Source organism: Bolinopsis microptera, chromosome 13, assembly GCF_026151205.1.
Source record: "Bolinopsis microptera isolate Bmic1 chromosome 13, MBARI_Bmic_1.0, whole genome shotgun sequence".
Taxonomy (NCBI): Eukaryota; Metazoa; Ctenophora; class Tentaculata; order Lobata; family Bolinopsidae; genus Bolinopsis; species Bolinopsis microptera.
Window position 1 is genome coordinate 15,230,993 of NC_087084.1, and position 21,987 is coordinate 15,252,979.

General features: G+C 39.0%; 1 protein-coding gene, 1 long non-coding RNA gene and 4 other non-coding genes across 6 annotated transcripts in view; 1 reads left to right on the forward strand and 5 right to left on the reverse strand.

The window, feature by feature from the left end:
* LOC134825173 (uncharacterized) overlaps nt 1-11,094 on the reverse strand; it is a 101,275-nt gene extending 90,181 nt beyond the window's left edge. The window contains exon 1 of the long non-coding RNA XR_010161498.1: nt 11,064-11,094. This is a non-coding gene — a long non-coding RNA (uncharacterized LOC134825173). The remainder of the gene's footprint in view (nt 1-11,063) is intronic.
* Nucleotides 1,984-20,928, forward strand: LOC134825172 (uncharacterized). Its single transcript, XM_063837323.1, has 17 exons — nt 1,984-2,063; nt 2,280-2,417; nt 2,674-2,823; nt 2,995-3,136; nt 4,611-4,804; nt 5,001-5,102; nt 5,305-5,385; nt 5,731-5,788; nt 17,389-17,505; nt 17,631-17,767; nt 18,097-18,266; nt 18,499-18,592; nt 18,799-18,876; nt 19,560-19,680; nt 19,812-19,939; nt 20,060-20,141; nt 20,797-20,928. The coding sequence occupies exons 1-17, from the start codon at nt 2,013-2,015 to the stop codon at nt 20,892-20,894; spliced, it is 1,941 nt and encodes a 646-aa protein (XP_063693393.1). The 5' UTR covers nt 1,984-2,012; the 3' UTR covers nt 20,895-20,928.
* Nucleotides 10,643-10,761, reverse strand: LOC134825599 (5S ribosomal RNA). Its single transcript, XR_010161579.1, has one exon. It is a non-coding gene; the product is annotated as a 5S ribosomal RNA (ribosomal RNA).
* LOC134825600 (5S ribosomal RNA) lies at nt 11,497-11,615 on the reverse strand. The gene has a single exon (XR_010161580.1). It is a non-coding gene; the product is annotated as a 5S ribosomal RNA (ribosomal RNA).
* LOC134825601 (5S ribosomal RNA) lies at nt 13,756-13,874 on the reverse strand. Its single transcript, XR_010161581.1, has one exon. It is a non-coding gene; the product is annotated as a 5S ribosomal RNA (ribosomal RNA).
* Nucleotides 16,015-16,133, reverse strand: LOC134825602 (5S ribosomal RNA). Its single transcript, XR_010161582.1, has one exon. It is a non-coding gene; the product is annotated as a 5S ribosomal RNA (ribosomal RNA).
* Nucleotides 20,929-21,987: the final 1,059 nt, after the last annotated feature.

The window sequence follows — 21,987 nt, forward strand, 5'->3', positions numbered from 1 at the left end:
AAACTATGCCTCTGCAACCTTAAATAGAATTAGGGACTCTGTACCGAAGGAACTCCATAAAGACCTCTACCACACACTAATTGAATCCCACCTTACATATTAAGTAAAACAAAATTTTAAGTAAAACAAAATTTAAATTTTATTGCCATTACAATGAATAATGATATCATAATAAATATAAGTAGACATCCGATAATAAACTTGTTACATCCAGTACAACCCAAGATGTCAGCCGACGCGACTTACAAAAATAAAGAAAGCTAGCATGTTATGTTCATTGTTCATAGTTTTTCTAACGAGCATGCTTAGCACTTAGGCTGTACGGAAATAGCTTTAATTCTACGTCATATTAAAAACTTTACATCATTTTTGAGATACAAAAATAAATTTTAAAATAAATAACTCTTTTGCTGCTTAGGCGCGGCACCGCGCTTGATCCACATGCTATACAGTGTGTAGCAACACACTGTATTGTATCTCAGTTTGGGGTGATGCAGCACTCTTTAGGACAGCAAGTATCTGGCTGCCTCAGAAGCACTGGGTACGTGTCCTCTTTGGTGATAAAGAGGCATACCTAAACAAGTTCCTAACATGTGCAAGAACAAGACAGTTTGACAACCAGGCACTTGACCATACATTCTCCCAACTAGAGCACTTTAAACCACTTTTCAAGCAACAAAACATCCTGGTTTTCAAAAATTTATATACATATCACACATTTATGGAAGTTTTGAAAGTACTAAAACTCAGATGCTCAACATCACTGCAACAGCATAATCAGCTATCTTCTAGAAAGGAAACCACTCTCATCTCACAACTCCCATCTAATGACTTTGTATCAAGATCCACCAAAATTTGGAGCACAATTGCACCTAAACTTAAGCTTTTTGACTACTCCTACAAGATTAGCCTTGCTAAAAGTTGCCTGAAAAAGGCACTTCTAAAGCTGCAACATGCTTATAATGATTCAGCATGGACCTCAAGTGACATAACATAATGCAGCTGTCATTTGAAAACAATCCCCTTCAACAAATTTAATCCAGTGTTCTCGGCCCACAGGTTCCTCCTATTAAACAATTTGATTTTGGTAAATTTGTGCTGACTCCACCACCTATGTATTTAACCTAATATTTAGTGTATTACAGGTAGCAATTAATTTAGGTAGGTATTTTTCTCTTAGGTAGATATTAAGAATTTGGTAAATTTCTTAATTGTGTGACTATTTCCATTATTGAGACGTTTATAATATTTAATTTAGGAGGCTTTTTCAAATTTGTATAGGACTGGACACTGAACAGATCCCAGATTCATATATTTTTAAACTGATATTTAATAAATTATTAGAAAAGAACCAATTTTAAAGTTGCCATACTGCAGCCTGCGCCTTTGCTTTAGGTCCAAAAATATACCCATTATGCTCATTTAAAAACAACTCTAAATCAGTGGGCTGTCACCACACCGCTACCTCCACTCCTAATTGTTTTACAATAAATTCTACTATCCTAATTTTGTATCGTGATGGAGACCAGTGTCCATACAAAACATTTACTAGGTTGCCGTTTGGTGTGAGCAATAGCGAACAGCACGCACACTCCTTTGCCCCGTCAACCTATATCTAATCTATTCTAATCTATTCAGAGTGACAACCATACTACACATTGAATTAGGAGTCCTTTAAATATCAAATCGATTTATTGTTAACTTGTTTATTCTGTAATAAATGGCATAAAATTGAAATTTTTGTTTAACTGAAATATTTTGTTTAACTGATTATTATTGATGTTGCGAAACTACCCGTTTTGATTTAAAAACACACTTTTTTAGAGATTTTACCAGTGTATATCTTTTACACAACATACCTAAATGTAACTTACCCTTCTCCTAACATCACATAAAGATACACAAACTGATTAGTTTATTTAGCTAATTCGTAATTGTACAAATAAAATTGAAGGTGACAACAAGTGAACATCAAACAGGAAATGGAGAAGTTACCAATAGATGAGATAATCATGCAGCTGGATAGTAGGGACATCAAGGAGAGAAACGCTGCAATTCAGATTGTATGTTTTACCTACATGTATTGTATGTTTTAAAGTACTAAAATTATATATTATATAATCATGGTAGTTATATGATCCCATCACTCTAGTAGCAGGGAGTAGTTACGTTATTATATCAAATTCTAACTAACAATGTTTCATTTTTGGGTCAACCATTAGTGAGTGAAACTCAGGATATTTAGAAATGATTTAGGTTGAAATATTTCTGTATTCCAGGTTAATAGCAGCATATCAGAAAATGATCAAGTTTTGATCTTGCTGATTGAGCAGTATTATGTTTCGTTTTCTGAGAATGTGATGCACATCATCATATCTCTTGCCACTGAAAGCAGAGCACAGCTTCTTTATGATTCGGTAAGAAACAGCACAGCAATTTTATATAACAATAATGAACTAAACTGATTACTGCCTGTGGAGTGTGGGTAAATTATAAACACTGGGTAAATTATAAACAGTGCTGATAGTTTGGATCTTATTATACAATATTTAGAATTAAAAACAATCATAAAAATATTGACAGTAGGTGTTTGACACATCATGTGATAAGATGTTCTGTAGAACCAACATCCCACATAACACGACGATAATAAATAAATAACCGTGTTTTCAGTTGTATCTTGAGTTTGTCCGGTTACCCTCTCACAATCTGAAACCTACTCTGGTTCTTCTCACCACTCTACTGAGGTGTGACCCGGAGCCTTCTTGGATGTATCTATTTGTCGGCCACCCAATGCTCAATGATATGCTAGCTGCTTTCAAGGTATTTTAGTTTATCAGGGTTATTATTAAGGGTGTAACTTGTGTAAACCTATTATATTCATATTCTATCGGCTAACATGTAAAGTTAGTTACAAAACGCTTCCAAGTCCTAAAGTTTATAGATAGACATTTGTGCAAATTTCCAAGCTATGTAAGTTTGAGATATCCTCAGTCAGAAGACAGTGCGGAGTGTATGCCACTAGGACTGGTGTTTGTTTCCATGTTACTCCCTCTTTCTCCTGTGCGACTGGAGGCCTCTCTAAACGAACTGTTCTCTCTTCTAGACCAAGTTCTCACTGTTTATCAGAAGAAAGGTAATGTTTTATTTGTTTTCCTATACATTACCTATCAGAAGAAAGGTAATGTTTTATTTGTTTTCCTATACATTACCTATCAGAAGAAAGGTAATGTTTTATTTGTTTTCCTATGCATTACATATTGAAGAAGAAAGGTAATGTTTTATTTGTTTTACTATACATTACCTATCAGAAGAAAGGTAATGTTTTATTTGTTTTCCTATGCATTACATATTGAAGAAGAAAGGTAATGTTTTATTTGTTTTACTATACATTACCTATCAAAAGAAAGGTAATGTTTTATTTGTTTTCCTATACATTACATATTGAAGAAGAAAGGTAATGTTTTATTTGTTTTCCTATACATTACCTATCAGAAGAAGAAAGGTAATGTTTTATTTGTTTTCCTATACATTACCTATCAGAAGAAAGGTAATGTTTTCCTATACATTACCTATCAGAAGAAAGGTAATGTTTTATTTGTTTTCCTATGCATTACATATTGAAGAAGAAAGGTAATGTTTTATTTGTTTTACTATACATTACCTATCAAAAGAAAGGTAATGTTTTATTTGTTTTCCTATACATTACATATTGAAGAAGAAAGGTAATGTTTTATTTGTTTTCCTATACATTACCTATCAGAAGAAGAAAGGTAATGTTTTATTTGTTTTCCTATACATTACCTATCAGAAGAAAGGTAATGTTTTCCTATACATTACCTATCAGAAGAAAGGTAATGTTGTATTTGTTTTCCTATACATTACCTATCAGAAGAAAGGTAATGTTTTATTTGTTTTCCTTTACATTACCTATCAGAAGAAAGGTAATGTTTTATTTGTTTTCCTATACATTACCTATCAGAAGAAAGGTAATGTTTTTTTTTTTCCTATGCATTACCTATCAGAAGAAAGGTAATGTTTTATTTGTTTTCCTATACATTACCTATCAGAAGAAAGGTAATGTTTTCCTATACATTACCTATCAGAAGAAAGGTAATGTTTTATTTGTTTTCCTATACATTACCTATCAGAAGAAAGGTAATGTACAATTAGAATAATCAGTGTGATATATATGCTGTGATAAGCTTCAACAATGGTTCATTAAGACGAGTGTCAAATTTCATATGAGTTTTAAAAGATATAATGCATAATACAGAAATAGCATTACATACACTACTTACATACTTACATACTATAAACCATGTGTATTGCATTTTGGACGAAGGGAAACAATGCTAGGCTACTTCTTTAGAGCAAAATTCATATCACATGATGAATTAAGCCGTAGTACATACTTATTACATTACACTAGAGCTTACGCCTTACACAGTGTAATTTCCTCCAGTCTGCGCCGAGTACGTTTATATAGGCGCGCGGTGCAGACTGGAGGAAATTACACTGTGTAAGTTCGATTCAGTGTAATGTAATATGTATGTACTACGGCTTTACACTATAAATGTTTCCCCCAGGAGGTAACATGTTTCCCCCAGGAGGTAAACCGTGGGAGCTGATACAGCGGATCTGTTTCCACTACATGGTAACACTGTACAGCCTCTACCCAGTACAACTAGTGACCTGGGCTCAGACTCTGGAAGAGGGAACTCCTACTGGACACTTTGTGTTAACTTACGGGACAATGCTGAAACTGCATGCAGCCCTCTTGCAGCCTCCTACTCAAGCTAGTGTCAGTTATTTCGTTATATAACACTGTTAATCTACACCCCCCCCCTCCTGTAGCTCTCCGACAGTTTAATAAACATCCCAGAGAACTAACCAGTCCTGCAGATGGGACAAATATCTAAAACCTTCCAATATTGGAACCCGTAAATTGTATACCTAGTTTTCGGAATGTGCAGGTATTTGAAATATTTGTGTTGCAGGAGGAAGGCATGAAGTGTCCCCACTCAATGTCCGACTGGGAATCACATGATATAATCTGGGAGGTGAGCTGCTACACAGAAACACTGGATCTCCTGTACGAGGTTACCATAGTTACCATAATTACCATAGTTACCCTACTAGTTACCCTACTAGTTACCCTACTTGTTACTCACTCTAGCATATAGATTCGTTCTAGTATGACATACTAGAACGAATCTATAACCTAGAGTCTCTATATAAAGAGATTAAAATAATAAGGTTCTAGTTATTGTGTGCCCTTCATTGTTATTATTTTTTATTCAGGCGAGGATGATAGCCGGGGTTAAAGAGGGCGAGGTGACGGAAATGCACGATATAAGTTGGGAATCTGTCGATAGTAACAGTGTATGTTAAAATTAACTTAATTTAGTGTATTTTTAATAACATTTTGCTTGCTTCAGAATATTGGACTTAGAATATTCAAAAAATGATTTGAGAGAAAGACTTAATGAAAATAAATGTATCAAAAATAATGTTCTGCTTTCATTCAGGATCTCAATTCTCAATTTTCACCTAACTGTTTGCTATGGTTACATTCCTGTTGCTATGGTTACATACCTGTTGCTAACTGTTTGGGCCGGGTAACACTACTGTTTGATAGTAGTTGTACTATTACTGTTGTTAGGTAACTGTTTGATAGTAGTAGTAGCACGTGTAGTGTGTAGTTTTGTTACTGTTTGATAATTTCAGGCGAATAGGAGTATAGCTAGTCAGACCTCTGAAGTTTCAAGTTCTAAGAATAATAGCGGTAAGAACTTACATTTAACTTGAAATTCCGGTTAGTTAGATATTCTATTATCAAATGCCGAATATTGGGCCCTAGTAATTAGTATTAATCAAACTATTCGGTAACCAATAACCATATCCTGACGTTTTGGCGCCCACCCTACCTTCATTGAGGCCACATCAAAAGGTGAAGTCTACTGAGGTCTCAACAGTTCCCCCGGTGTAGGACACAAGTGTAGGACACAAGTGTAGGACACAAGTGTAGGACACAAGTGTAGGACACAAGTGTAGGACACAAGTGTAGGACACAAGTGTAGGACACAAGTGGAGGACACAAGTGTAGGACACAAGTGTAGGACACAAGTGTTTAGTGTAGGACACAAGTATAGGACACAAGTGTTAGACACAAGTGTAGGACACAAGTGTAGGACACAAGTGTATGACACAAGTGTAGGACACAAGTGTAGGACACAAGTGTAGGACACAAGTGTAGGTTACCATACTATCATAGATACAGTTCAGGATGTAGCCCTACCTGTAGGACTAAGCCTGCTGAGTGTAGAGCGGCGACCCTCCTAATAATATAAGAGAGAACTAAACCTCCTAATAATATAAGAGAAAACTAAACCTCCTAATAAAATAAGAGAAAACTAAACCTCCTAATAATATAAGAGAAAACTAAACCTCCTAATAATATAAGAGAAAACTAAACCTCCTAATAAAATAAGAGAAAACTAAACCTCCTAATAATATAAGAGAAAACTAAACCTCCTAATAAAATAAGAGAAAACTAAACCTCCTAATAATATAAGAGAAAACTAAACCTCCTAATAATATAAGAGAAAACTAAACCTCCTAATAATATAAGAGAAAACTAAACCTCCTAATAATATAAGAGAAAACTAAACCTCCTAATAATATAAGAGAAAACTAAACCTCCTAATAATATAAGAGAAAACTAAACCTCCTAATAATATAAGAGAGAACTAAACCTCCTAATAATATAAGAGAAAACTAAACCTCCTAATAATATAAGAGAAAACTAAACCTCCTAATAATATAAGAGAAAACTAAACCTCCTAATAATATAAGAGAAAACTAAACCTCCTAATAATATAAGAGAAAACTAAACCTCCTAATAATATAAGAGAAAACTAAACCTCCTAATAATATAAGAGAAACTACCACATACTGATCAAGACACGGCTGTCGGGGGATACATTTGGAGCTGTTTGACACGTGAGACGCCAAAGTAGTCACCTGACCATCTCATGTTGATTGATGCTCACATTGGAATTTTTATAAGTCACCTTAAAAGGAATGTAATCGGATTTTAACAATTCAAACTCTTTATTAAAAACCAATATGTCACTTAGCAAACACAATTTCAGTTTCAAAATCAATTCTAATCCTAGCACTAATTTGATTCTACAGTCATAACAGAAAGAATTATCTCAATCTCTCTGTAATATTAAAAGAATTCCATCAGTCAGATAAAAAGCTCTTTTAAAGCTAATAAAACTGTCAATTGGCATTATGCCAATTGGCATTATGCCTTAAAAGAAGTACGTATTAAAAATTTATAAATTGCTGAATCAAACGGAATCATAATAGAGTCCTCCTTATACCAGAGTGTAGATAAGATTGTAGATAAGAGTGACGAGGGAGAGGGGGAGGGGGAAGAAGGTAGTGATGGTAGTGGCAGAGTTACATCCATCTCCTTTACACTCATGACATGTGCTGTTAGCTGCACAGGGGCCACATCCAGCGTTGGGGCTGATATAGTCGTTCATGGCAGTGATGTCGGGACTGAAATTGTGCAGTATCAAGTATGTTAAACTTAATGGAAATTTGAAAAATTACTATTCATAGACGTTACTTCGGCGATATCTATCATATCACGAATATTGATAAAATTCAGTCTCATCGTGAACAATGACAAACTGTACAGACTGTCCTGAGCTGACTGTGAAAATACTGTGAGAATACTGTGAGAATACTGTGAGAATACTGTGAGAATACTGTGAGAATAAGTTGTGAGAATGCTGTGAGAATGCTGTGAGAATACTGTGAGAATACTGTGAGAATACTGTGAGAATACTGTGAGAATACTGTGAGAATACTGTGAGAATACTGTGAGAATACTGTGAGAATACTGTGAGAATACTGTGAGAATACTGTGAGAATACTGTGAGAATACTGTCAGAATACTGTGAGAATACTGTCAGAATACTGTGAGAATACTGTGAGAATACTGTGAGAATACTGTGAGAATACTGTGAGAATACTGTGAGAATACTGTGAGAATACTGTGAGAATACTTCTACTAGACTGAAGAGATTGAGTTAATTTTGGTCCACCCTGATTTTAGTGTAATTTAGATTAGATCTCAAAACAAGTTTAAATTCAATTATGATAAACTAACATGTTGCAAACAGGATCGGTTTCTATTGGGCAAGTTGTGGGGTTGACTGCTTGGGCGAACACCCTCGTTTTTGAGTCAAATGAGAAATCGTAGCACATGAAGCTCTTGCTGGTTGCTTGAGGAACATTGCAAGGTAGATTAGTTGGAATTGGAGATAATCATTCATCAAGTTCAGACGAGTTAATAATAAAATAAGTGATACTATTATCTCAATTAGCAAGTGTTATTGATAGTAATATGTTGTATAAACTGAAAAATAAAGCACATTAAGTTAGCTACCTTCGGTGAGAACCAGGCATAGCGCAATAAGCATAGATCTCATCTTGGATTGGGTTGAAGCTGTTGCTAGAATTATATGTATATGTTATATGTATTTTATAGTTATTAGGTAATCATTAACATGATTATTCATTATCTTATTAAAGTTAATCAGCATAAACTTAAGTTCTAATTTATAATGAACTTAATATTGTAGTAACGATTGGATTAATTGTGGGAAATATGCTGAACAACACATTGCATTTTGTTGTTTTGGTGTACATCTAACATCACAGACACTATGATGGCTATGTGGCGCAGTTCGTTAGTCAGCTTGCTTGTGAAATGCCTCGCATTCACAGGGTCCCAGGTTCGATTCCCGTCTGTGCCGCTAGCCATGGGGTGAGCGTCGTTGACGCTCTGCTAAGGGTTCCGTTGGACCTATGCAGCCCCCCGGTCTACTCAGCCGAATGCTCGAGAAATCGTGTGTGAGGGTTAAATGAGGAGCTGTACATGATCAATACAGCGAAGCTTCGGGCGAAGAAAGTGTGGTATAATACCTTAACCGTCGCTGGCGTTAGACTTGATCCTTCGGTTTCCTGTAAGTGCCGGTTACATGCCGTGACTATAAAGCCATGGTTGTCCGAAGTAAAGCATAAGGGTGGTCATTTCAGTTGATGGCCCTGCTGCAGCGCAGCTAAAGCATCACATAAGTAACATAAGTAAGTAACACTAAATGAGTAAATGATACTATCTAGCAAACTGGTAACGACTAATATTCTAGTACTAGTGTATCGGCAAATGAACCCAATTTAGACAATTTAGACTAACCTTAACCCTAACCATTAAACATACTTAACATTAAACACACTTAATATTAAACATACTTAACATTAAACATACTTTAACGTATCACAATTGAACTTCCTATAAAAGTATAAAGCACCGCGTCCCGACAGTTAGCACCAAGCATGATGTCAGGGCGACCGGTAAATGGCAAGAAGGCCAATATGCTCCCTCCCACACTCCCTCCCTCAATACACTCTGTCCGGGAGCAACATTTTGTGATATAATTAGTATTACGTATGTATTTCAGATAGAACCCGCCGCTATAATTAATGATAAATAATGACAAAAGGCTATTTTAGTCTAGTACTCTAGTATCACTAAGGATAAATAAAAACCACCGATTAAACCATTCTCCGAATCTCCATTGCATAAAAACCTTAATCATTCCATAAAAGAAAATAAAATGGTGTGTGAAAGAAGAGTGTACAGATAATAAGACCTGTAACAAGGCCTGTAACTTGTGTAAGGCAAGACAGGCAATGACATATGAGAGAACTTATAAAACTGACCAGATTGAACCTTCTTATATATAGAATATAGACGCCTGATGTTTCTCTTTCTTAATCTTATATAATATAGAATATAGACGCCTGATGTTTCTCTTTCTTAATCTTATATAATATAGAATATAGACGCCTGATGTTTCTCTTTCTTAATCTTATATAATATAGAATATAGATGCCTGATGCACGATGAAGGTAATAGTTTCTCTTTCTTAATCTGCTGCACAACCCTAATCGTGACGTCACACCACGTGACGTGCTTGACTCTCACCGTGTGCACCACGTGACGTGCTTGACTCTCACCGTGTGCACTGTGCAGTGTGCAACACGTGACATTGCAGAGCTGCTATCTGCTAATCGTCCGTAATGTCTCGCCTCGAACAACAGCAGAATCATAGTTCCTCTTTCTTAATCTGCCCCTCCGAATAGAGGGCTGCATAAAGAAAGAGAAACTGAGCATAAAGAAAGAGATACTGAGCTTGTTTACTGTTTAGTCAGGTGATGATGAAATCTTGAGTTACGGCGCCGCAGAATAAAATTAGAGTGACAGTTTCAAAACAGGATAAAGAAAGAGGAACTGAATGTTACCGTGGGCTTGCTGAGTCAGGTGATGAATCCAAAGGCAGAAATATAAAATGAGTTTCACTTTCTTGGGATGTAATTGGACGTGTTGGAGATGCAGCTCGATGCTGCCCACACTTCATCACAGTGCTCTTCACACTGTTCCGACCTCTTCTCAAGTTTGGCCGGCCATAAAATGGGGGGCCCATTTTAGGGGTCACGTTGCCCAAAAAAGGGTCACCCTCTCAAAAAATGAGGAAATTAACAAATCATTTGCAAAAGGATACGGCACCGGGAATTCCCAGGCGGTCACCCATCCAAGTACTAACCCGGCCTGCAGTTGCTTAACTTCCCAGATCGAACGAGATGGGGTGTATTCAACCGAGTATGGCCGTATCCGAAAGTTATGAAATTACGGCCACTACATTTAATAATTAATTCCCCAGTTCCTGCGAATATTAGGTTTATGGCTGGCGATTAGCACTTTGATTGTAACAACATTGCTGGCTACTTTTTGGTTGTGATCACAAAACCATGCTAAGAGGACCTGACTCGGAGCTGGCTGTCGGGATACATCGGGAAGGCTCTGTGTATCTATATTATTGCATCGTTTATTAGAGCCCTCCTTGTGGAAGGCTTACCAAAAGATGTGAGGTCTGGTCTCCGGAGAGAACCATTTACACATTGGAACTTAATCTTACCTCAAATTATTTGTTATATAGTAGTGTTGAAAGTTTTAAAACTGCCCAATGAGTGGTCCCAGGCCTACTTATATGTCAACCTAGCTCTTTCCTTGCTCGGATCTGTAGAATGTTTCCTTGCTACCCTCCAGAGCGGCAAGTAATGAGACACGTGAGGTCACAAGATAGCATGATTTAACGCCAAAGTGGTCACCTGACCATCTCATGTTGCCCATAATGGCTTTCCCATTAGCCACCTTAAAAGGGATGTAATTGGACGTGTTGGAGATGCAGCTCGATGCTGCCCACACTTCATCACAGTGCTCTTCACACTGTTCCGACCTCTTCTCAAGTTTAGCCGGCCATAGAATGGGGGGGCCCATTTTAGGGGTCACATTGTCCAAAAAAGGGTCACCCTCTCAAAAAATTAGGAAATTAACAAATCATTTGCAAAAGGATACGGCACCGGGAATTCCCAGGCGGTCACCCATCCAAGTACTAACCCGGCCTGCAGTTGCTTAACTTCCCAGATCGAACGAGATGGGGTGTATTCAACCGAGTATGGCCGTATCCGAAAGTTATGAAATTACGGCCACTACATTTAATAATTAATTCCCCAGTTCCTGCGAATATTAGGTTTATGGCTGGCGATTAGCACTTTGATTGTAACAACATTGCTGGCTACTTTTTGGTTGTGATCACAAAACCATGCTAAGAGGACCTGACTCGGAGCTGGCTGTCGGGATACATCGGGAAGGCTCTGTGTATCTATATTATTGCATCGTTTATTAGAGCCCTCCTTGTGGAAGGCTTACCAAAAGATGTGAAGTCTGGTCTCCGGAGAGAACCAGTTACACATTGGAACTTAATCTTACCTCAAATTATTTGTTATATAGTAGTGTTGAAAGTATTAAAACTGCCCATTGAGTGGTCCCAGGCCTACTTATATGTCAACCTAGCTCTTTCCTTGCTCGGATCTGTAGAATGTTTCCTTGCTACCCTCCAGAGCGGCAAGTAATGAGACACGTGAGGTCACAAGATAGCATGATTTAACGCCAAAGTGGTCACCTGACCATCTCATGTTGCCCATAATGGCTTTCCCATTAGCCACCTTAAAAGGGATGTAATTGGACGTGTTGGAGATGCAGCTCGATGCTGCCCACACTTCATCACAGTGCTCTTCACACTGTTCCGACCTCTTCTCAAGTTTGGCCGGCCTTAAAATGGGGGGCCCATTTTAGGGGTCACGTTGCCCAAAAAAGGGTCACCCTCTCAAAAAAAGTCATGAAATTACGGCCACTACATTTAATAATTAATTCCCCAGTTCCTGCGAATATTAGGTTTATGGCTGGCGATTAGCACTTTGATTGTAACAACATTGCTGGCTACTTTTTGGTTGTGATCACAAAACCATGCTAAGAGGATCTGACTCGGAGCTGGCTGTCGGGACACATCGGGAAGGCTCTGTGTATCTATATTATTGCATCGTTTATTAGAGCCCTCCTTGTGGAAGGCTTACCAAAAGATGTGAAGTCTGGTCTCCGGAGAGAACCAGTTACACATTGGAACTTAATCTTACCTCAAATTATTTGTTATATAGTAGTGTTGAAAGTATTAAAACTGCCCATTGAGTGGTCCCAGGCCTACTTATATGTCAACCTAGCTCTTTCCTTGCTCGGATCTGTAGAATGTTTCCTTGCTACCCTCCAGAGCGGCAAGTAATGAGACACGTGAGGTCACAAGATAGCATGATTTAACGCCAAAGTGGTCACCTGACCATCTCATGTTGCCCATAATGGCTTTCCCATTAGCCACCTTAAAAGGGATGTAATTGGACGTGTTGGAGATGCAGCCCGATGCTGCCCACACTTCATCACAGTGCTCTTCACACTGTTCCGACCTCTTCTCAAGTTTGGCCGGCCTTAAAATGGGGGGCCCATTTTAGGGGTCACGTTGCCCAAAAAAGGGTCACCCTCTCAAAAAAAGTCATGAAATTACGGCCACTACATTTAATAATTAATTCCCCAGTTCCTGCGAATATTAGGTTTATGGCTGGCGATTAGCACTTTGATTGTAACAACATTGCTGGCTACTTTTTGGTTGTGATCACAAAACCATGCTAAGAGGATCTGACTCGGAGCTGGCTGTCGGGATACATCGGGAGCTCTGTTTATCTTTATCATTGCATCGTTTATTAGAGCCCTCCTTGTGGAAGGCTTACCAAAAGATGTGAGGTCTGGTCTCCGGAGAGAACCAGTTACACATTGGAACTTAATCTTACCTCAAATTATTTGTTATATAGTAGTGTTGAAAGTATTAAAACTGCCCATTGAGTGGTCCCAGGCCTACTTGTATGTCAACCTAGCTCTTTCCTTGCTCGGATCTGTAGAATATTTCCTTGCTACCCTCCAGAGCGGCAAGTAATGAGACACGTGAGGTCACAAGATAGCATGATTTAACGCCAAAGTGGTCACCTGACCATCTCATGTTACCCATAATGGCTTTCCCATTAGCCACCTTAAAAGGGATGTAATTGGACGTGTTGGAGATGCAGCTCGATGCTGCCCACACTTCATCACAGTGCTCTTCACACTGTTCCGACCTCTTCTCAAGTTTGGCCGGCCATAAAATGGGGGGCCCATTTTAGGGGTCACGTTGCCCAAAAAAGGGTCACCCTCTCAAAAAATGAGGAAATTAACAAATCATTTGCAAAAGGATACGGCACCGGGAATTCCCAGGCGGTCACCCATCCAAGTACTAACCCGGCCTGCAGTTGCTTAACTTCCCAGATCGAACGAGATGGGGTGTATTCAACCGAGTATGGCCGTATCCGAAAGTTATGAAATTACGGCCACTACATTTAATAATTAATTCCCCAGTTCCTGCGAATATTAGGTTTATGGCTGGCGATTAGCACTTTGATTGTAACAACATTGCTGGCTACTTTTTGGTTGTGATCACAAAACCATGCTAAGAGGATCTGACTCGGAGCTGGCTGTCGGGACACATCGGGAAGGCTCTGTGTATCTATATTATTGCATCGTTTATTAGAGCCCTCCTTGTGGAAGGCTTACCAAAAGATGTGAAGTCTGGTCTCCGGAGAGAACCAGTTACACATTGGAACTTAATCTTACCTCAAATTATTTGTTATATAGTAGTGTTGAAAGTATTAAAACTGCCCATTGAGTGGTCCCAGGCCTACTTATATGTCAACCTAGCTCTTTCCTTGCTCGGATCTGTAGAATGTTTCCTTGCTACCCTCCAGAGCGGCAAGTAATGAGACACGTGAGGTCACAAGATAGCATGATTTAACGCCAAAGTGGTCACCTGACCATCTCATGTTGCCCATAATGGCTTTCCCATTAGCCACCTTAAAAGGGATGTAATTGGACGTGTTGGAGATGCAGCTCGATGCTGCCCACACTTCATCACAGTGCTCTTCACACTGTTCCGACCTCTTCTCAAGTTTGGCCGGCCTTAAAATGGGGGGCCCATTTTAGGGGTCACGTTGCCCAAAAAAGGGTCACCCTCTCAAAAAAAGTCATGAAATTACGGCCACTACATTTAATAATTAATTCCCCAGTTCCTGCGAATATTAGGTTTATGGCTGGCGATTAGCACTTTGATTGTAACAACATTGCTGGCTACTTTTTGGTTGTGATCACAAAACCATGCTAAGAGGATCTGACTCGGAGCTGGCTGTCGGGATACATCGGGAGCTCTGTTTATCTTTATCATTGCATCGTTTATTAGAGCCCTCCTTGTGGAAGGCTTACCAAAAGATGTGAGGTCTGGTCTCCGGAGAGAACCAGTTACACATTGGAACTTAATCTTACCTCAAATTATTTGTTATATAGTAGTGTTGAAAGTATTAAAACTGCCCATTGAGTGGTCCCAGGCCTACTTATATGTCAACCTAGCTCTTTCCTTGCTCGGATCTGTAGAATGTTTCCTTGCTACCCTCCAGAGCGGCAAGTAATGAGACACGTGAGGTCACAAGATAGCATGATTTAACGCCAAAGTGGTCACCTGACCATCTCATGTTGCCCATAATGGCTTTCCCATTAGCCACCTTAAAAGGGATGTAATTGGACGTGTTGGAGATGCAGCTCGATGCTGCCCACACTTCATCACAGTGCTCTTCACACTGTTCCGACCTCTTCTCAAGTTTGGCCGGCCTTAAAATGGGGGGCCCATTTTAGGGGTCACGTTGCCCAAAAAAGGGTCACCCTCTCAAAAAAAGTCATGAAATTACGGCCACTACATTTAATAATTAATTCCCCAGTTCCTGCGAATATTAGGTTTATGGCTGGCGATTAGCACTTTGATTGTAACAACATTGCTGGCTACTTTTTGGTTGTGATCACAAAACCATGCTAAGAGGATCTGACTCGGAGCTGGCTGTCGGGACACATCGGGAAGGCTCTGTGTATCTATATTATTGCATCGTTTATTAGAGCCCTCCTTGTGGAAGGCTTACCAAAAGATGTGAAGTCTGGTCTCCGGAGAGAACCAGTTACACATTGGAACTTAATCTTACCTCAAATTATTTGTTATATAGTAGTGTTGAAAGTATTAAAACTGCCCATTGAGTGGTCCCAGGCCTACTTGTATGTCAACCTAGCTCTTTCCTTGCTCGGATCTGTAGAATATTTCCTTGCTACCCTCCAGAGCGGCAAGTAATGAGACACGTGAGGTCACAAGATAGCATGATTTAACGCCAAAGTGGTCACCTGACCATCTCATGTTACCCATAATGGCTTTCCCATTAGCCACCTTAAAAGGGATGTAATTGGACGTGTTGGAGATGCAGCTCGATGCTGCCCACACTTCATCACAGTGCTCTTCACACTGTTCCGACCTCTTCTCAAGTTTGGCCGGCCATAAAATGGGGGGCCCATTTTAGGGGTCACGTTGCCCAAAAAAGGGTCACCCTCTCAAAAAATGAGGAAATTAACAAATCATTTGCAAAAGGATACGGCACCGGGAATTCCCAGGCGGTCACCCATCCAAGTACTAACCCGGCCTGCAGTTGCTTAACTTCCCAGATCGAACGAGATGGGGTGTATTCAACCGAGTATGGCCGTATCCGAAAGTTATGAAATTACGGCCACTACATTTAATAATTAATTCCCCAGTTCCTGCGAATATTAGGTTTATGGCTGGCGATTAGCACTTTGATTGTAACAACATTGCTGGCTACTTTTTGGTTGTGATCACAAAACCATGCTAAGAGGACCTGACTCGGAGCTGGCTGTCGGGATACATCGGGAGCTCTGTTTATCTTTATCATTGCATCGTTTATTAGAGCCCTCCTTGTGGAAGGCTTACCAAAAGATGTGAGGTCTGGTCTCCGGAGAGAACCAGTTACACATTGGAACTTAATCTTACCTCAAATTATTTGTTATATAGTAGTGTTGAAAGTATTAAAACTGCCCATTGAGTGGTCCCAGGCCTACTTGTATGTCAACCTAGCTCTTTCCTTGCTCGGATCTGTAGAATATTTCCTTGCTACCCTCCAGAGCGGCAAGTAATGAGACACGTGAGGTCACAAGATAGCATGATTTAACGCCAAAGTGGTCACCTGACCATCTCATGTTACCAGTTACCCATAATGGCTTTCCCATTAGCCACCTTAAAAGGGATGTAATTGGACGTGTTGGAGATGCAGCTCGATGCTGCCCACACTTCATCACAGTGCTCTTCACACTGTTCCGACCTCTTCTCAAGTTTGGCCGGCCATAAAATGGGGGGCCCATTTTAGGGGTCACGTTGCCCAAAAAAGGGTCACCCTCTCAAAAAACTCCCTAATGGAGCGGAATTTATAAATTTCTCTTCTAAAGATGTTTGCTTGTGTTTCACATTCTAGCAGGATTTGCCGAATCATTCAGTATTTTAGTATTTCAAAAGATCTATTTTGAACAAGAATTATGAATCAATTTTATCCCATTGAAAAATCTGAATTTAAAATGTTGTTGGCAGAACTGAACCTATTTCTTCTTTTTAGTTCAGTTAAAGTTCTTCATTTTCATTCTGGCAAAACGGACCAATGGTCTCAGTGGGACATTAATATTGTCAACATATTCGTAAGACGCGGCAACATTTTGAAATTGTAAATACTTACAGCTAATATAAACATTTCCCACGCCGCGCGCGCGGCCGACTTGCTGCGTGCCTTGTGCGGTCGGTCACAGTTTACTCATATTATCATCTGTCTGATTCTGTAAGGTATGCTTAAGCCTCGATTCATTGATCTTACCATGTTCGAAAACGAATTATTGTTCGTTGGATTTTCTTAAGTTTATCCGTGTGATATGTTCGAATCTATAACTCCTCAAAATTTCAGAAGTTAACACGATAAGCGACGGTCTGATATCAACATATTTGGACAAGACATTAGTATCTTCTCCTGGAATGGTCCACCGCAGAAAAAACAGCCACCGATTTGAAAATGATAGTTTTGGTAGGTACGATAATTCTCTTGAGGAAGCTGTAGAAAAGATTTGTAGAAAAGCTTTTTAGGGACTTACAATTCTTAAATAAAGGGGGTAACAGAAACGTGGTATTACTTTAACAACCTTTTTGCAGAGAGTAACCAATCAGCAGTAGTGGTACTGGAAGGGGAGCTGATGCTGGAGAAATACCTGAGATTCCAGCACGAGAGGCGGAACAGAAGATATCTGAGTCAAGTTAGGCAGTGTCAGAACGAGCGGTCTTATAATCAGGTCAGTTTTATAAGACCCCCCCCCCCCCCCCCCCCCTACTAGAACATTCCCAGACATGAGGAGTTTTTTAGTATTTTGAAAAAAGTTTCCAGGAGAAGCAAAAACTCAGTCTCAAAAATTGATTTGAGTATTTTTGGACCACATCGCACTAATATGAATATTGAAGAATAATTTGGTATATCACTATTTTTGAGTGGAAAATTTTTGAGAAAATGAGGAATCCATGCTGAATTTCTCAGGTTCAAAAATGATTTTTGAGACATTTTTGAGTATTTCTGGCGAAGATGGTCAAATTCTCAGATTCAAAAATACTCATGACCCTATCCCAGGTATACAGAGACGAGTGGGAGCGGCAGAAGCTGGAGCTAGCTGCTGCAGAAACCAAAGTAGCTGATTTAACTCTGAGATGTGAGGAGGAACGCAGGGATTCTCAGAAACAGCTGTTTGAGATCGAGAAGAGGCTGAACGAGAAGATGGCAGTTCTGTCACGACGCAACATGTAATATTATTAAGCTCATTAATTGATAAATATTCTTTGGAATTTTTAGAGCATATGCTGAGCTTCGTAAGAAACGGAGTGGGGTTGCTGGACTTCAATGTGTACCAAAAGGAGCAAAAGGGGGGGGGGGGGGGCTGACCATGGTTGTACTCAAAGGAAAACTAGATCAGTGACTATAAATGAACCATTTGTGTCTCAGTTATGATTTGTTAATGAGACTACCCATATCTAGTGAGCTGGAAAGGAACGAGAAAGAGAACAGTTCTAAAGTAGAGGAACTGCAAAAGAAACTAGACGACAAGGCGCGACGTCTCTTTGACCTCGAGGTTAGATAATTAAACAATTAGATGATTAGATCTGGAGGTTTTTTATTTTTCTAATTGTTCATTTACTACTTCTTATCGGTTAAAGGCATCTTAAGGAAGCTACGTAACTACCTGGGTTATTTAAGTTTAAGGATTATTATTTTTTACCATCTATTATATTTTGAATCAAATTTATCATTTTATTTCTTATTTATTGAATACTACAGGGCGTCAGCGGACTGATGGCAGAGAAACAGAAGGAATTATTTGTGGTAGCGGAGCACAATAAGACCTTGATTAACAAGGTAGGTTACCTAAGTTACCTAGGTTACCTAGGTTACCTAGGTTACCTAGGTTACCTTGTAACTAGGTAACAAGGTAGGTTACCTAGGTTACGTGGGTATCGGGGTAAAGGAATGGAACAGTACCTTCATTATGCCATTCGTTCATGATAAATCAATGATATTGATCATCGATATTTCAGCTGCATTGGCCGGCACTTTATTTTGATTTTTTTATAATTATTTTTCCCTTTTCTATGTGCAATCAAACAGTCGCTCCTCAAGAATATGATTTCCTACTGTTAACTGTAAATATACTATATGATATACAGTGGCGTAACGAAGGCCCCCGCTGACCCTGCTGTGCGGGGGGGGGGGGGGGGGGGGGCGCCGTCTTAGGGGGGCGCCAAATCGTGGTTTGAATGTGGGACAATTTCGAAAACTTAACTAAAGTACTAGCAAAACTGCGCGTTTTGCTCTAGATACACACTTTTTTAGAGATTTTACTGGCGTATTCTCTAAAATCACCTAATTTGTTCAATTTTAGGGAGGGGCACCAAAAGGGGAGGGGGCGCCAACAGGGGAGCGCTTTTTTCGGCGGGGGGGGGGGGGGGGGGGGCGCCAACAGACAACGTTACGCCACTAATGATATACCTAATGTATACATTATACATTATGTATACAATATACATTATACATTGCTCCAGGTGAAACAACTACAGAACCAAGTGTTTGTTATCAACGAGATACGTTCCTTTCAGTGCGATGCTTTGAATGCGTTAAAACCGTTCTGTTACAAAACTAAAAACAGCAACAACCCGTACAGAAGTACGTATATAGCTTTACATGGTCGTAACTCTTCTCAAAATAATGATACCATTTTTGTTTTTATCCTTTTTGCTACTTTTTTGCGTTATTTGTTCTGTTTAAGATGTTAATTAACTCTCTTCCACCTCAAGGTCCCACAAAAAAAACCCCAGATATTGCAAACTTGACCAAGTTAGCCAGTGAAACACAACGAAAGTTCGAGAACACCGAGAACGAAGTGAAACGTTTGCGGAGTAAGAACTCCCGGATGGAGGAAGAGGTTAGTTAAGATCTGTTGGATTTTATTGATTTGATAGTTGGTTGGTATTTTCCACTTTAGTTTAAATATACCACCTCACACGGTTTATAGACATATAAACATTAATGTTTCTTCGTACAGATTACAGCGATGAAAGAAAAGCTTGCGAAACAGAAGAATCTAACTGAGAAGACTACTAACTTCTGGGAACAGAAGTACTCCGGTTAGTTAGCAGCTGTGTTACCATGGTAACCCTGGTAACCTGGTAACCCTGGTAACCATGGTAACCCTGGTAACCCTGGTAATTATCCATCGTTACCATGGTTACATCTTGTAGTAATCATTCATTATGTTACATGTAATTTGTACGTCTGTCATACTTAGAGATAAGAGTACATACACGGGTATTATTCGCTATTTTTGGTAGAAATCTCTAATCATAATAGCAAGAATTAAATGGTTCAGATATTGCTTCAGGTCTGTAGTAATTAGTTACCATGGTTACTTCAGGTCTGTAATAATTAGTTACCATTGTTACCCCAGGTCTGTAATAATTAGTTACCACGGTTACTTCAGGTCTGTAGTAATTAGTTACCATGGTTACTTCAGGTCTATAGTAATTGGTTACCATGGTTACTTCAGGTCTATAGTAATTGGTTACCATGGTTACTTCAGGTCTGTAGTTATTAGTTACCATGGTTACTTTAGGTCTGTAGTAATTAGTTACCATTGCATGGTTACTTCAGGTCTGTAGTAATTAGTTACCAAGGTTACTTCAGGTCTGTAGTATTTAGTTACCATGGTTACTTCAGGTCTGTAGTTATTAGTTACCATGGTTACTTCAGGTCTGTAGTAATTAGTTACCATGGTTACTTCAGGTCTGGAGAAGACATGCTCCACCTACAAGAGTACGTATAGCGAGATGTGCCAGAAAGTTCTGAGACTCAAACGAGATCTGGAACTCCGCCCCTTTTGAGTTTCGATTTTAAGTTTTTAATTTGAAGATCATTTATGTTGGGGGGGGTCCACGTTAAAAAAGTTAAATTCTAAGATCGAGATTTTGGAATTTAACATTAATTACTTTAACTTTTTAAACTTTTTTAACATAAATTAAAAATCAGATTTTGGCTGACTAATCGGTTCAAATTTTAACATAATTACCCAAATTAAACTCAATTATGAGTGTTGACCTTTAGTACTAGTAGTACCTCGCTCTTGCAATTGTTTTCTGTAGTTGTAACTGATTTGATAACTCTACAAAAAAAACACCTTGTATCTATATATACACATAATTGTATAATTTACTAATATAATCATTCATATAATACGAAAAAAGAATATGGCTTGGCGGTGTAAGTGCGGAAGGGTTATGGAAAGTCTCACATACGACAGATGTTTACGTTGCAATTTAGCGAAGGCATCAGGAGAGTCGCTCATTCGCTTGAAGGGTTCCTGTAGCTGTAATCCCTGTACCCGAACCATCTACTGAGGACACATCATCAGGTATTGATACTCCGGAGCTTCCTCCAGCTGTAATCCCTGTACCCGAACCATCTACTGAGGACGTATCAGTTGTTGTCAACACTTCAAAAAGGGCTGCTGATTCATCAAAACCTAGAACTCAATATGATTCTGAAGACGAATCATCTGCTGATGTTATCACTACTGCGATAATAACAAGCAACTCATTCAAGAGGAGAGCTGTCCCTACTTTTAGGATTCCAAAGATAAGAAACCGACGGTGCAAAGCAAATTGACGATTATGGATAAATCTTCATCGACGGGTCTGAAGAAGAAGGAGCATTTGCGGGCTAACACTGATAATTTAACCACGAGAACTCCCACAGTAGACAATTCTAAATCCACAATTGGACGACCAATTGATGTTGATAAGATAAACAGCAGCAAGAAAGTGTTAAATTCAAAGAAGGAAACAGCACTTAACAAGTTGTCTACACGACTCATTGAAGGTGGAACTGCAATCAAGAATGAGAATCAGCAGGGAAATCGGGACAAATTGAACTCTAGAAATGCTCCTCCAACAAGTTCTCTGAGTACAATTAGACTGC